Below are 16002 nucleotides of genomic sequence, written 5' to 3' on the forward strand. Positions count from 1 at the left end.
TGTCTCAAGCTAACAAGGGGATGAGCAGGGGTTGTCCTAGATGTTTATCTCCCTTACCCTGAGTAGAGTGAGAGTCCCTGCTTGTACAGAGTGCACACTGACTGCCAACCAGTGTCCCCATTTTTAACTCCACCTTTTCATGTAGATTGAAACAAGGCATTGCAGGTAACAAGTGCACTGTGATTCTATATAGTCATCCTAATGCTCTGATGATTTTCCAAATCACTTTGACAACCGAACCCTTTCATGGCATGTGCGGAGTTTGGTATTTTAGCAAGAGTTGCTAGCCCATGAGATCATGCTATTGTGAGGCATGGTCTCACACATCTTGCTGTGCAGACACAGATATTTAGGGTTCCTCACTATCACCTTTGTCATTTAAATTGCTTCTTGTGATCTCCAAAGGCTGCAGAGCTGAGTATGCAACTACTGATAGTGTTTGGTTGCATTTCTCTGACATGCTATCTATCAGTGATAAACCAGAAGTGACACAGAGTACAATTACTTCAATTCCAGGGTGAAGATAAAATACAACTTACCTTTTATCACTGGTGGTATAAGGGTCTAGGTGCAAAATGTCTACACATCTAGGGCCAGATGTAGGTACGTTGCAAATTGCGACTTGCAATTTGCGAGTCCGAGCGACTCGCAAATTGCAAGTCGCAATTTGCTATGCAGAAAGGTGTCTCAGGCACCTTCTGTGAGTCGCTATGGGGTCGCAAAGACCCACCTCATTAATATTAATGAGGTGGGTCGCAATTTGCGCCCCCATAGCGACTCTGGGCACTCACGGGGATGGAGGCCTGCTGGGAACAGCAGACCTCCATGTCCGTGACTGCTTTTAAATAAAGCAGTTTTTTTTTTCCAAGTGTAGCCCATTTTCCTTAAAGGAAAACGAGCTGCACTTCGAAAAAAAAAACGAAACCTTTCGTTTTTTATTTTTTCAGGGCAGGTAGTGGTCCCTTGGACCACTGCCTGCCCTGAAAAAATAATTTTGGGTCCAGTCACAAAGGGGAAGGGGTCCCCTGGGGACCCCTTCCCGTTTGCGAGTGGGTTACCATCCACTTCAAGTGGATGGTAACTGCGACTCCATTTGCGACCGCGTACGGAATTGCATACCACTGCGACTCGCAAATAGGAAGGGAACACCCCTTCCTATTTGCGAGTCGGAAATGCATTTTGCGAGTCGGTTCCGACTCGCAAAATGCATTTCTGCATAGCAAACACACGTTTGCGACTCGCAAACAGCGATTTTCGACGTTTGCGACTCACAAACAGTTTGCTACATCTGGCCCCTAGTGTAGGAGCAAAGTGTAAATGTCCTCATATGAGTTGCACACAAACCAAATACATTCAGACTTTCTGAAATATGTAATTGAATTTAGAGGGACAAATAGCACGACTGCCCCCTTCTACATCAATGTCAAGAATAGAATACGTTCAGATTCTTTGTTTATGAAGCATTTTCCACAGAGAACTTTTTTTGAGCCACGCAATAAAGCAATAGCACAAGACTTATTAAGAGAAATGTTACAAAGAAACAAAAAACAAAAGGGTAGATAATATCATGTATGGAAAGGAAAGAATCCCATGAGAATCCTGGCCTGAAAAGGACTTCTCAAGTTTGGCAAATATACACGTGAAGTTACACTTTTAACCAATTGAAAGTAGGAGGAAACTAAGACAGATAGTGGTGTGGATATACGTGGCACTTGCCACTGGATATGCCCAGAGACATTGAGTGCAAAGCGAAGTAAATTACCAAATATTACCACAGTCCATGTTTCCTAGATCAACAGTCTTCACAGGACCCAAACCCACTGTTCATAGAATCTGTAGTTGCTGCTCTGCTTCCAATAACATTCCCAGCATAGACACCACTGCTTACCAAGTCCGCAATACACAAGCTTCGGTATAACCTGCAGGAAAGCTGCCTGCTCACGCTATCAGGTTTGGTGTTTGCAGGAATCGGGGAAATTGTTGGTAAGCTCTCTGTCTGATACATTTTTATAAATCCATGTGCATATCTGGTCAACTGATTCTCCTTGATACTTAGAAAAACACAGGTTTGAGCCAACTTGCCATCTTGAGTGAGAGAGACAGGCTTTGGCAACACTTACATGGATATAATGAGCATGGGTTAATGATCAAATCCAGGAATACTTTTTATTTAGATGTCGGTTACTACAACATCTTTCGCCAAAATACACGTGCACAAGAAGTTCTCTCTTTTATTTTAAAATGGTTTATTAAATCCATGTTTTATTGCAGCGCAGTATGTGAATATGCCTATTTGCAGATATAAACAATGGTAAGGAAATACGGCAAAAATGTACATTCTGTGAAAATTGGTTACATATTAGTAAAATAGATGACAATCTTTGATTGGATCAATGATAAAATACCTTATTCTTTAGCCCTAGCTACTGTTTACATTGTCACCAAAATAGTGCCTAAAAAGAGCTTTATAAATGGCTCACAGCACGTCTACTCACAGTTCAGAGCTTTCCACTGTCAATGATGAATCAAAGCTGGTTAGTTGCTCTTGAATGTCTCACTGAGAATCTCTCTGCACGGCAAGTCTCTAAATGATGAGGCCACAGCCATGTTTCTGGATTACTTATCTCAACCCATATTCCTGCAAGGTGAGATGATCATATACAGTATTTCTTATTTCAGGCGTGCCATCACTCATTTCTTACTGCTTCTAATCACCAATATAATGCTGTTTATGCACTCGTATGTACAGTCATTCACTTTGGTATTTGACACAATACATAATCATTTAGTGAAGTGCAAAATCCAATTACCTCTTCTGTGGCAAATGCATTAATCATGACTGCCTTCTTCACATCATTGAAATGTGTGTACATGTATAATGCTAATAACAAGTTACCAGGAAAAGTCTGCCAAATCTACCTTATGGAATTTGGGGAACTAGTGAAGTCGTTCATGTGCTACATAAAAATAGTTTATATCAACCTGACAGTGTATCATTTATAAAGGCTCTGAACAGTCTATGAAGCAGTGGAGCAGAACATTCTAGTTCCAAAGTATGCCATCCTGCCTCACACCCATCTGAGAAGACTTCACTGTCTCCCAGCACAGGTCAACACTAAAGCGGAAATCGGAGGCTCTATGACACTAGCTAGGAAGAATCCTCTCCCCCCCCCCCGTCTCCATCACATGTCTTCACGAGAAAATCAGAAAATACTACACACATTGTGCTCTGCACTGGTCAACATTCTGGTTATACCAAGGATTACAACATTGCAACAGACGCTCCACACTCAAGATATAGCCTGGTACAGTCTCTTCCTACAGGTCGCCAACGCCCCCTCTTTGCAGTTCAGAGCCACACTTCAAATATACCTGGTTTGTGCTCTATAAACTAACTTGTTTTTCTTTCTCTGCTAATAATGACTTCCCCTAGTTACATAATCCTGTCTCTTTTACTCATAATCGTGTTCTACCGTATAGATAACATAGATTTTTCAAACGTATTCGGTGCGATGCAGTGTAATCGTTTTTTATTTATACATGCCAGAGTTAAGTCACCTGACTATGACACGCATCTTATAACCATGTTATCTGATACCCACGCTGCATATAGCAGAAATGTTCACTCTGCAGTCACACACGCATGGATTTGAGAAACGTCCTGATTACGAGTTCCATGGTATTGGCATGACCCGATCTGAGAAGGTGATGCGTAAGCAGGTGGGAAGTGAGAGTTTGCGGGCCTGTGAAGGGCTGGGACAGGAGGTTTACGGATTGGAGGGACGTTGGTAAAATGCAGGGGAGTTTGTTTTATTTTACCCGTGACAATGGAAGTTTGGATGGGGGCTAGGGGATACGTTTCCGTCAATTTAACTGGCCAGATTTTACTTTCAGTTAAATCGGGGCCAGTGCACCTACAACTGGGAAGTCCATGTCACTGATGTCCACGCCATTTATAATTGGGCAAAGCAAGTATTTCACTTGAGATTATCGCTCAGCTCAATTTACAGTTAGGGCCTGGTGGCTTGAAGCCTCTGCAGACAGAGTAAGACGGGAGTGGTGTATTAGTTAAACTGCATTTTGTTTCTGTTTTTAGAGTGCTTCTGGCTTAATTACCAGTATCTCATGCAACAGGCGAACTGTAGAACATAGTGCTGCTTTTTAGTGACAGCTCCTATTAAGCACCGTGCCCAATGTTATTGAATAAGCAACTGGAAAACAATGTTTTTAAAATTATTGCAAATAAACATAGAGTTCGCGATTTTCTAAATGAAAATCCTGTTTATCTTTTAAGGTAAATTAGCGAAGTGCCAAATGGGATTCTACAGCAGTTTTTAGATATATGGCTATAGACGAATAACACAACCACAGAAGTTCAATGATTCCTCGTTTAATGCTAAAAGGAAGGGGAAGATGCACTCTTGCTCTATGCGAAACTAATTTATTGAAATGGTAAAAATAAATATTCTGGAGATATTTTGACTATTTTGCAGCGCGTACCAAAATGTGATTGTATTTTGAAGGTGTCTGTTCACAAATGCACTGCTTTCATTTCAGCTGTAGGTCTTACGGCCTGCCCAGAGCCCGTGGTGCCCAGCAACGGGATACGAATTGGAGATAGATACATGGTGAATGATGTGGTGTCTTTTCAATGTGATCCTGGATACACCTTACAGGTACTTCACTTAAAAATCATTTTTTAGCAAAATATGTCATTTCTTTCCATGCGTTTTCTGAAAGGCAGTTACAATGCCGACGGTAATCTCTTAAACCTATAAATAGTGTTTGTATATGTTTATAAATAGTAAATCGTGTATGTATAAGTTTACACATTGATAAATTCTATCGTCTGAATAGAGAAGTTGCATCTCTGTATCTAAAGGTAACACAACACTTAGGGGATGATGATTATTTGAGTTCTCCACTGATGCTCATGTGATGCAGAGCGACTTAAGGTATTGCGCCCATAGACAATTGCATTTTGTAAGTTTGCGCCGCTTTTGCGTGAAAAAGCAGCGCAAATGCGGCGCAAAAAAATTATAAATATGGGCCTTTGCTTCTCTGATAACGTTGCGCCTGCCTTCACACTTGGTCTATTGCACCCAATCACCGACAATAAGTGGCGCAGTGTGGTAAAACCAGGGCAGTGTTATATGGGCTGGGGAGGAGACCTTAAAAAAAAGCGGTTTTGACTTTTAGCAGAGAAATATCTCCGTTGATAAATTACGCCACTAGAAAAACACAGTAAGATAATACAATGCCCAAAAAAGTGCTCCCAATTCAGCAGACTTGTAGTGCTAAGCATATTTTGATGTTTTTCGTTTGATTATTGCTTTTCTACTGAGTCTTTTTTTATATTATATGCATTGTGAATGTTGTGTGTTACATATAATGCTCATTATACAATAAACATGAAGAACATTTGAAAATCTGAATGGAATAGTTCTATTGTATGTGATTGCATCCATCAAGGGTTTCACAATTTGCAATTAAGGCTTAACTATTATTTTGCTTTGGCCCTCAATAAGGCCTCGGTCCATAATGTGTAACATGTGTAATTTGGTTCTATACTGCCATCTCATGATTCCGGTGAGGACAAACTGCTCACCACTCAGCCAAATTCACACGTTTGGGAGTATTCAGCTATTTTGTAAGAGAGTCAGTCCCTGTAACGCCCACTCTCTGCTGCTTAGGAGATAAGGTGCTCCCGCAATATTATGTTATGCGTGAGTTAATCACCTTATAAGTGGCCTTCCATGTTCTTTTTAATTGGACATGCTGTTTGAACACCTGTACTGCTTAGCCAATGACTTTGTATATTTGGCCCTCAATTGTAGCAAGATATTTTAAATACTTGTAACATTGCCTTAATGTTATTTTGTTTAATACATATTTAATTTGAACCTCACCGAAAGTTTATGCTGCCTAGCAATTCAATTCCTAATCTTTAGTCAGCACGATCTTTATTGGCCATACAAGAACAAAGGATACAATACAACAGCAAATAGTTAAAAGACAAATAAAGCAAAATAAACCCATGCAATATACAATCAGATAACAAAAGCCCGCCGCTCCAACTTCTAATCAACAGTTAAAATGTAATGCTTTTTCTAAACGGAATCACTCCCCAAATATATGAGGCAATATCAAAGAATAACAAGGGATTCTCGAGTGCACACAGAAAGCTTAACGTAGTATTGTAATCCCTAACGTTATGTGCAACCAAAATCCGTTTAAAATATGATTTCTTTAGGCCATCATAAAATCTGCAAAATAGAATAAAGTGCTGAGTGCCTTGTTTCGACATAACATCCCGCGGACACGGTACCGAGCCTCTAGGCCTCTGCTTCATAGTGGGAAAAGCCACAAGAAAATGTACTGTACCCAAACAGCCTACTTAGAACGTGGTGGTGTTGGCTGTTGGATACCAATCTCAAATATGGTTGTAAGTCCTTATTAACAGGCTTAGAGACTGTCACTTTGGGTGATGTTGTGCATGGAACTGCAGCCATGGTGGCTGATAGTGCTCAACATGTGCATATCTCTTTATTTAAAGCACCCGCTGCCTGCTTGATGCAGCAATCCAAAGAGGAAGAGTTCACGCCAGTCTCAGCTGGACTGACAGGATTAGCTGGATCCGAGACCTTTCGCTTCACCGTTCTAAAGGAAGGAGGAAAAGAGACTGTAAAATGATGGCAAATAGGAGGGGTGGCAACGAAGTCTCAAAGACTTCCACAAGTATTTAATGATGTTGCAGGAGGAGGGAGGTGCTATTAGTGCGAGAGGGCTCTACTGGGTGTTCAGATAGATACTGGGGGATGACGTCCCACCCGAGCCCCTCAACAATGTTTAAAAAACAAGAGCCTTATCTCCAGAAACAAAACCAAAAAAGGGGGGACTCAGTCCAGCCTCTTCCTGGTGAAGACGGGCTAGCTGTTGGCATGGTCTTCAACCAATCACACCCCATGTGTGCCCCGTGCAGCAGCAGATGATCAAAGCACTTTTGTAACACGTTGCAGCCCTTCCTCCTGGGCTGGATGATGACCTCTGGGGCATGAAGTCCCTCAGAGAGCACAGCCCTGGTGGCATCCCATACAGCAGGCAATCAAAGTGTTTTAGTAGTGCATTGAGGCCCCTCCTTCTGAGATGGATGATGGCCTCTGGGGGAGGGAGTCCATTAGAGGCAGAGACCACAGTCCTGCCTAACAATTATTTGTCCTGGTCTACTGCGCAAGCAATTGATGAAGAAATCAATGTGAATAAAGTTGTTTTTCAAAATTGTTTATTTCATGAAACCTATGTCTCTGTTAGAATTAGATAAGTTTTTGGGAGTAATACTTACGCTCAATGGTATTTTCCTTGAAGATGTAGATGGTTGATGCCATGAAGTTACAAATTCCTCTTTTGGAATACAGAACAGCAGGTAGACAAGCACTAGAAAACCTGCAAAAAAGGCAATTGTATTTTCCATAGATCTGCAGTCTAGCCTCAAATTGTTTTACCACTTTCAAATCATAGTTAAATTTACATCACATTATTGAATGTTTAAAGTCTGAGGAGAGATTACAGGGGCCTACACTTACATTTAATCTCCATGTGAATAGTTAATGATTCCCCAAATATACTGAACATATACCCTTCACTACAGAGATCTGTAATGGATATGCTGTTGGTCTCAGCAAGTAATGCAGATTGATATTTCTTGTGTTGAAAGGTACTAAAGCTAACTAACGAGAAATCTTTTAAAAATAAACTTGAATCACCATTTCTGAAGAGTATATTAGGAGGAGCAGAGACTGATGAGGTGTAGGAGGGAGCAGGATTGATAGAGTATTGTGTTGCCTGATTTTAGATGCATCTGCCAAGAAGGAGATCCCTCATTCTATTTAGGTATAGGAAAGCTCAGTTTGTTGATCACTAGAGGCAAAGGCTCCCAGCCTGCCCTAGGGCAATTCCTGACGCTGCATGTAAGCAGCATTAGGACTGGCTGCAGCACCCTGCCTTTGTGCTCCGAGGCAAACTGGGAGCCTTTGCCTACTCTCTTCAGCCCTGAAATACAGTGCCGGGTTGGGAGGAGCATAGTGTGCATGTATGTTTGACTGGCTGAGACTACTACTCCATCATACATGCACACTGAGGAGGACTGCTGTGCACTCCCTCTTTGTCCCCGTCACCCCCCTTGGCCCCACCCCTTTAACAATAAAATAATAATAAATATAGCTTATTACGGTTTTATTGTTAAAGGTTTGCAGCTGCTGCTGCTCACGGGGTGATGATCCTCTGCCATAGTAGAGGAGTCGCCGCAGGATACAGGCAGTCATGATGGATTCTTTATATAATCTCCTCAGAGTATCAGCTGAGCAATATGTAGTTGTTGGATGTAGCCCTTTGTTTTTTTAACCTGTTTTTTGTTGGCTTTTAGGATACTGCACACTTTACCACCGCTACCCAGTGCTAAAGTGTTTGTGCTCTCTCCTTTTAACAAGGTAGAATTGGCACACACCCATAGGCACATTTAATTTACTTGCAAGTTCCTACTAAAGTGGTATTACATGTACACAGGGCCTGTAAATTAAATGCTACCAGTGGGCTTGCAGCACTTATTGTGCCACCAACTAAAGTGGCATGTCTCAGACCTGCCATTGCGGCCTGTGTATGCAGTTTGGACTGCGCAAAATAAACCTTTTGTCAAGCCTAAACTTTCCTTTTTAATGCATACATGTCAACCCTAAGGTATGCCCTAAACAGACAAGGGGGGCAGCGTGCAGTGTATGTAAAAAGTTGGACATGAACCTTTAAGTGTTACATAACCTGGTAATGAAAACAGTAAAAAACATTTTTCACTGCTTCAAGGCCTGCCACTCCGATGAAATAACATTGGGTTAACTTATTACATTTGATAGGTGATAACTTTCAATTGAAAACAGGTAGGAACATCAAGTTAGGTGTCTCAAGAATTGTAATCCCAGAGAAGCTGGGGCCAGGACGCAAAGAAAGGACATTTCAAACACCTAAGGGTGTTGAAACTTCCAGATCCTCATTCTACATCAAAGTGGGCACCAGGTAAAACTATTGAACCCTCAGACATAGCTCTTCAGTACACCCCTAGACCTGTGAAAGGCAAAGAAGAACTGTTGTGCTGCTCTGCAAGTAGGACTGCTATTCTGTTGCTTTGCTGCCTAAGTAAAAACACTGGACCTGCATTTTGATCCCAGGACCATCAGAGTGACTCCAAGGGCTAGTTGGCTGGCTTCCTGATCAGATACTCAGGGACAGAAAAGGCTCTATCCGCAAGTCAGTGCATTGCCTTACACTGCGTCAGGGAGGCGTTCCATTGGCATTGCGGTGGGTTTTCTTGCGTAACACGCATGGGTTTTGACACATTACCAGATTTATAAGAATCCGTAAGCCTGGGAATATGTCAAAACTGTATACCTCCCAGGGCAGGCTCAACAAGGACAAACAGCATTATTTATTAAAAAGAATCCTGAAAAAAACACAGACACTCTTGCACCATTGTGCAAGTTTTCTGCCTTGGCGCTTAGCAGCAGTTTGTGTGTCAGGACAGATGTGCACCATATCTTGTAAATACTGTGCATTTCTCCCCCTTCAAATTGGCATAGGGCAGCAAGCTTTTTCTGCTGTGGTGCCCTACACCAATTCATTGAAAATATGCCCTACGTCTGGCTGCTTTGTGACAAGCTACCAGAGGTTAAAGCACAAGATAATTTGGGAGTTTGCTTGAGATTCAGCCTGACAGAGCCTGTGATTGCTGCTTGAGTAGGGTTTCACTCCCTCAACCAGTAACCTAGTTTCCAACAAAAGACATGATGTGCATACTGGCAGTCATAGTAAATGATCTCACATGTTTACGGGCAAATTAAAAGATAGCACAAGAGAGAACAGAAAATTCCATTTTAGTATAATGTTGAATGATGCCTCAGATTTCTTAACATTTGGCTGCTTGATCTAACAGTGATCTAAGTGAGCTAGCTTTAAGGAAACATTCATAATTCCAAAGCTGGTTAATCCAGTTCAGGTTCTATCTTTGCGATTTAAGACATAATTTTAGTTGTTCGTTGACTGAAAGATGGGTCAAAGGTAATTAAATTCTTCCATGTTCTGACAAAACATACATTTATTCAATACTTATAGTAAGTCTATTCTTTATGTAATTTGTCATCAATTTGTTATTTGAAAGAAGCATGCTAAACTGGGGAAGTTATTTTGACTATTTCAAGACGTCCCAACTTAAAAATAAAATTTGCTGTGTGAGAAGGCAGTGTGGTATTGGAGGGAGCCTGCCTTGGTGCTCTGAACTATCTCTGAGGCCCGTCTGACCCCATGTCCTGCCCCCATCGCCCTCCTTTCACCCTTCAAAAAAGTAAAAAATACAAAGTTTGCTGGGGCTGCTGCTGATGTCCTGGGGTGTAGTCACACCTCATAATGGACATCGGCTGCTTACAATCTCCAAAGAGGAGCTGGAAATCCTCATTTTTCAGTGGTTTTCAGCTCCTCACCAGGTGACCATGTGAAAAGAGTCAAAATTGTGTGACACACAGTGGAACCATGTGAGTTGGCAGGTCTGTATTTGAAAAACATACCACATTCTCTCCCAGAAAAGTTCCACCTATCCTAATAATTACAACAACATAAGCAAGTAGATTTATGCTGCTAACTCACTTGTTCTTCCTCTCTGGCATCTGCTCTGGCCTGTAGAAACCCCACATCTCTAAATGCATCTCTGTGACAAACAATTTATACTACCTACTGGCCTGTGCAAGGGTGCCATTCTCTTCTGAATATTGCTAAGCAAATGATAAATTACTCTATGAGCAAACGTTTTCTGTATTGAAATAATGGCACATTTATTAAATGGAGGTGAGTTGCATATGCTGAAGAAAAACACTGTATTTTTTTTTCAACAGGGGCATTCTCATATTTCTTGTATGCCTGGAACAGTGCGCCGGTGGAACTACCCATCCCCTCTTTGTATTGGTAAGTTTCCACCATCGCCATTTCTTGGCTACATAAAAAAAAAAATGTTAATTTACTATAGCTAATTTTTGCAATAAACCGCTACATGTAATTTAAATAAGGAAATATGCAGGAATACTCAGTTGATGAAGAAAATATAAATAGTTTGACCGGAAAGCACTACCATATCAACAAATGTTTGCTAGTTCCATCTAACTCAGAGATCAACACACACTGCAAAATTAAAAGGAAAACAAGGTATCAACAAAACATTTCTTTGGGAGATGCTTGACTTGCTTTAGAGAATGATAACTGTGACCCTCAGATGCTACATTGCAGAAATAGTGATGATAGTGAGCACGGATGGATGTTGTTGTGTTATGTAGATTTGTGGAAGGGTATTCTGGTGCTGATCAGGAGTGACTCTAGCCAAGCCTAAGTCCTAGTGCGACTACTCAAAAATCAGATCTTCAGCTTCTTGCAGAATTTAAAAAGTGAGGCGGAGACTCTTATGTGTAGTGGAAGGTTGTGCCATGCTGTTAAAGGAATGTCGTAGAAGGCTTGAATGCTGAGTCTGGTTTTCCAAATGTGTGAGATGTGTGCATGTATGAGTCCAGCTGTGGCACAAGCAGGCAGGCTTAACTCAGAGGCAATGTGTAAAGTATGTGTACCAGCACACACAGTAATACAGTGAAAACACTTCAAAATGGACACCACACAAGTTTAGAAAAATAGGTAATATTTACCTAAATCAAACAACACCAAGAAGACAAAAATCGAACATAGAGAAGTCAAGATATGAATTTTCGAAAGAATAAGAATCTTACTCCATAGAAAAAAGTTGAAACGATGATTTTGCACAATGTATCTGGTTAACGTAAAAAATAAAGCCTCACGGGCGAGCGAGCATCGTAAAAGGCAGTGATGCGTCAATTCCTTCCTCGCAAGGGAGGCCGTCCATTGTTTCTTCTCTGGTCGGGTCGGCGATGCTTCGTTTCTCACCCTCACAAGAGAGCTACGTGTCGATTTCCAGATGGGGCACCTTGAATCTGCGCAGAGTCGGAATGACTTGGACGCCCAGGGACGATGCATAGAAAATCCAGTTGCAAGGTGTTAGAAAACCGCACTGCATGGGGTGTGCGTCGTTATCAGCAGCCGCAAGCGGGTGTTGCACATCATTTCTCCAGCTGTGGTGCGTCGATCTCCCAGCCACGATGCAGGTGAAGTGTCGATTTTAGCCTCGATGCCAGTGGCGCGTTATTTTTCAGCTGCATTCCAGATGGCATGTCAACAATGTCCCCGCACAGCATTCTGTGCCTGAATTACAGCTCTTGTTCTTCCAATTTCACCTTTTAAGGACCCAGGGACTGGATAGGTCACCACTTGGCAGGGCAGGTGCCTCAGCGGAGAGTCCAGATGCTGGCTGAGGAAGCCTTTGATGACCCTGAGACTTCAAAACAGGAGGCAAGGTTAGTTCAAGCCCTTGGAGATTCTTTACAAGAAGGAATATACCACAAAGTCCAGTCTGTGTCTTCTTTTACAGGCAGAAGCAGCATCTGCAGGATAGTCCAAGGGAGCACAGTTACAGGCAGGGGCAGCACTTCTCCTCAGCTCTTCAGCTCTTCTCCTTGTCAGAGGTTCTCCTTGGTTCCAGAAGTAATCTAATAGTCAGGGGTTTTGGATCCAATACTTATACCCCTTTCTGCCTTTGAGGTAAGCCTACTTCAAAGGAAAGTCTCTGTTGTTCACAAGATCTTACCTTACCAAGGCCAGGCCCCTGACACAAACCAGGGGGTTGGAGACTGTATTGTCAGAGGGCAGGCACAGCCCATTCAGGTGTAAGTTACCTCTCCTCCCTCCACTCTAGCACAGATGCCTCATTAGGATATACAGGCTACACCCCAGCTCCCTTTGTCTCACTGTCTAGAGAGGATTCACAAACAGCCCAACTGTCAAACTGACCCAGACAGGGAATCCACTAACAGGCAGAGTCAGAGAATGGTTTAAGCAAGAAAATGCCTACTTTCTAAAAGTGGTATTTTCGAACTAACAATCTAAAAGCCAACTTCACTAAAAGATGTATTTTTAAATTGTAAGTTCAGAGACCCCAAAGTCCACATTTCTATTTGCTCTCAAAGGGAATCTGCACTTTTAATGTATTTGAAGGAAGCCTGCATGTTAACCTAAGAGAGAGATAGGCCTTGCAACTGTAAAGACTGAATTTAGCAGTATTTCACTGTTAGGAAATATAAAACACATCAGCACATGCCTCACCCTTAACATACACTGCACCCTTCCCATTGGACTCTCTTGGGCCTACTATAGAGGTGCCTTACATGTATGAAAACGGAAGGTTTAGGCCTGGCAAGTGGGTACACTTGCCAAATCAAATTGGGAGTTTAAAACAGCACCTACAAACACTCCATTGGCAGGTCTGAGACATGTTTACAGGGCTACTCATGTGGGTGGCACAACCAGTGCTGCAGGCCCACTAGTAGCATTTGATTTGCAGGCCCTGGGCACCTCTAGTGCACGTTACTAGGGACTTACTAGTAAATAAAATGTGCCAATCATGGATAAGCCAATTACACATATTTTTTACATAGAAGCACTTGCACTTTAGCACTTGTTAGCAGTAGTAAAGTGCTCAGAGTATCACAAACAGCAAAAACAGAGTTTAGCTCTCATGGGAAACAGAGACAAAAAGTTAGGCGAGATAACACCAGGGATACCAAGTCTAACAGTAGGCATTTTCTAAGAGTACTTGATCTTGAGAAGCACAAACTCAGGATTAAGAAAATAACACAGTGGTTAGCGTTGACTCTATTATTAAGAATGTATTTCTAAGCAAGCAAACCTTTTTAGCAGCATAAAGAAAATGAAAGACTGGGATTAAAAAATATAACTTTCGAGTTTGTGCCATTTAGTTTGCATGCAGCTCTTTGATGGCAGTTCATAGCTCACTGTGCTAGATTACGATCGTAACTTGCGAACTGCACAGTAAAAAAAGAATCTCTGTGACAAAAGCAGTAACCCACTCTGCTAGACACAAAAAATAAAAAAAATTGCAAGATACGCGTTCTTTGCAGCAGGCATAATAATGATCTGCGCTACCTTAGATGAGTCAAAACTGCCACTACTGAAACCTCCCATCTCTCTCCAGCAGGTACATTAATCATCAGAGTTATTTTGAACGTTTTATTTGTCCCTGAAAGCTGCTGGATGTACCTGAAACTTTGCCTTTCAAACTGCTGCGTAAATGAAGTAATACATGTAAAAACAGGCAGCAAGAGGCTCCAACTGGAGAAGGTCCTTCCTGCTGGCCCAGAGCTGCAGACGCCCTGGGAATGTGTCACTGACCCCTTGGGGTCAGCAGACCATAGGTTTGGAACTGCTGTTTTAAATACTTGGGAGCCAGGTTGTTCAGGTACCTATAAATAGTACTTATCAATTGTCTTTCCAAAATTGTGCAGAAGTGTGCTCAAGTCGCCGGTGCCCGCTGAGAGGTCAAACCACCTCTAATTCTATGTCTTTTTAGTCATAGCAATTCTCCATATGGGATGCTGTTAATTAGTGTATGTGGGTGAAAGATTGAGCCATACAGAATTGTGTTTGTGGATGTCTCCTTATGATACAACATTGTTTTAGGGTTACCTTTCGCAACATAAATGGTCAAATCAAGAACATTTACCAGTTCATTCTCAATGGTGTGAGTACATTGGAGGCCATACTCATTGTCTTTTAGGTTGGCAAAATATGTTTTAAAGTCATTAACAGTGCCATTCCATATTATGAGTAGGTCATCAATATATTGGAGAAATTATTTCACTTAGAGATCAAATCATGCTCTCTCTCTAAGGCTGTGGTTGAAAATAACTTTTATAATGTATTAACTATTACTTTGAACCAGGTTAAATGTATTGTAAAGTTGTGTAAAACCTTATCTACCAACAACCTCACACAGAGGCATATCATCATAGTAATTGACATGTTTTTTATATATATATATATATATATATATGTCTGAAAAAGGGTACAGTGTCATTGTTAGACAATAGAATTAAAACAAAACATAGAAATTCACTTAAAAAACTAAGATTATAAGAATGTTATTGTAAGGCATTGTAAACATACCAAACAATAGACATTCTCCTGCTATAGTTAGTTATCTCAGGTAACTAATACTCATGCCCTAAGGCAACTATAACTCACTCCCCTGCCATGCACATTTTTTTTTGTCAACAATGTTATTGCAAATATTAAATTGATATTATCAATGATGTTATCAAAGATATCCTGAGTGTCTTAATTTGTGGGGTAATTAGTAGTGTATGGTGAGGGCATGAGTTATAGTTACCACAGGGCACATGTTGAGTCCCTTGCGTTCTAATACAGCTTACCAGAGAGTTCTAAAGAACAACTAGAGTGCTAACAGTTTAACTTATGATAAAGGTGTGGCACACCTGAAGCCATCTTGATTGAATCAAACTAGTAAAATTTAAAACATTTAATTTAGAAAGCAACAACATGAGGGGGTTAATTTTGTCATAGAAAGTATGCTTAGTGCTGTAGAAAGAAAAATTAGGACATGTTTTAAGTGAGTTTTCAAATATTTTCCTCTTGTATTTCATTAAAACTTTCTGACATGCATACAGAATCATGTATACGGAATCATGCACTTTAAACACCAGCAGCAGACTGCCAATTAACTCCCTGGTGATCAGAAACTTTACCACAGTGTTCTAATAAACAACTAGAGTGCTAACATTCTGAATTAATGCCAAAAGTGTGGCACATCTGGAAACCATCTTGATGCAAGTAAAGTGGAAAAATGAAAGCATTTTCTTCTGAGGATACTGCAGTATATGAGGAAATTAGGGATCTTCATAATAAAAAAGTCTTCCAGGATGGCCACCAGAGTAAAAAAAGTAGCACAAATATCACCCAAATGTAGCCCGACGACAGAAATGTGAAAAACACTTAGGACCTCATTCTGACCCTGGCGGTCCTAAACCGCCAGGGCCG

General features: G+C 41.2%; 1 protein-coding gene across 1 annotated transcript in view; it reads left to right on the forward strand.

Moving 5' to 3' along the window:
• CSMD1 (CUB and Sushi multiple domains 1) overlaps positions 1-16002 on the forward strand; it is a 5088256-nt gene that overhangs the window by 3764328 nt on the left and 1307926 nt on the right. Inside the window, exons 38-39 of the mRNA XM_069235813.1 lie at positions 4558-4676; positions 10929-10998. Coding sequence (XP_069091914.1) covers positions 4558-4676; positions 10929-10998 — 189 coding nt within the window. The remainder of the gene's footprint in view (positions 1-4557; positions 4677-10928; positions 10999-16002) is intronic.

Source organism: Pleurodeles waltl, chromosome 5 (genome assembly GCF_031143425.1).
Source record: "Pleurodeles waltl isolate 20211129_DDA chromosome 5, aPleWal1.hap1.20221129, whole genome shotgun sequence".
Lineage (NCBI taxonomy): Eukaryota > Metazoa > Chordata > Amphibia > Caudata > Salamandridae > Pleurodeles > Pleurodeles waltl.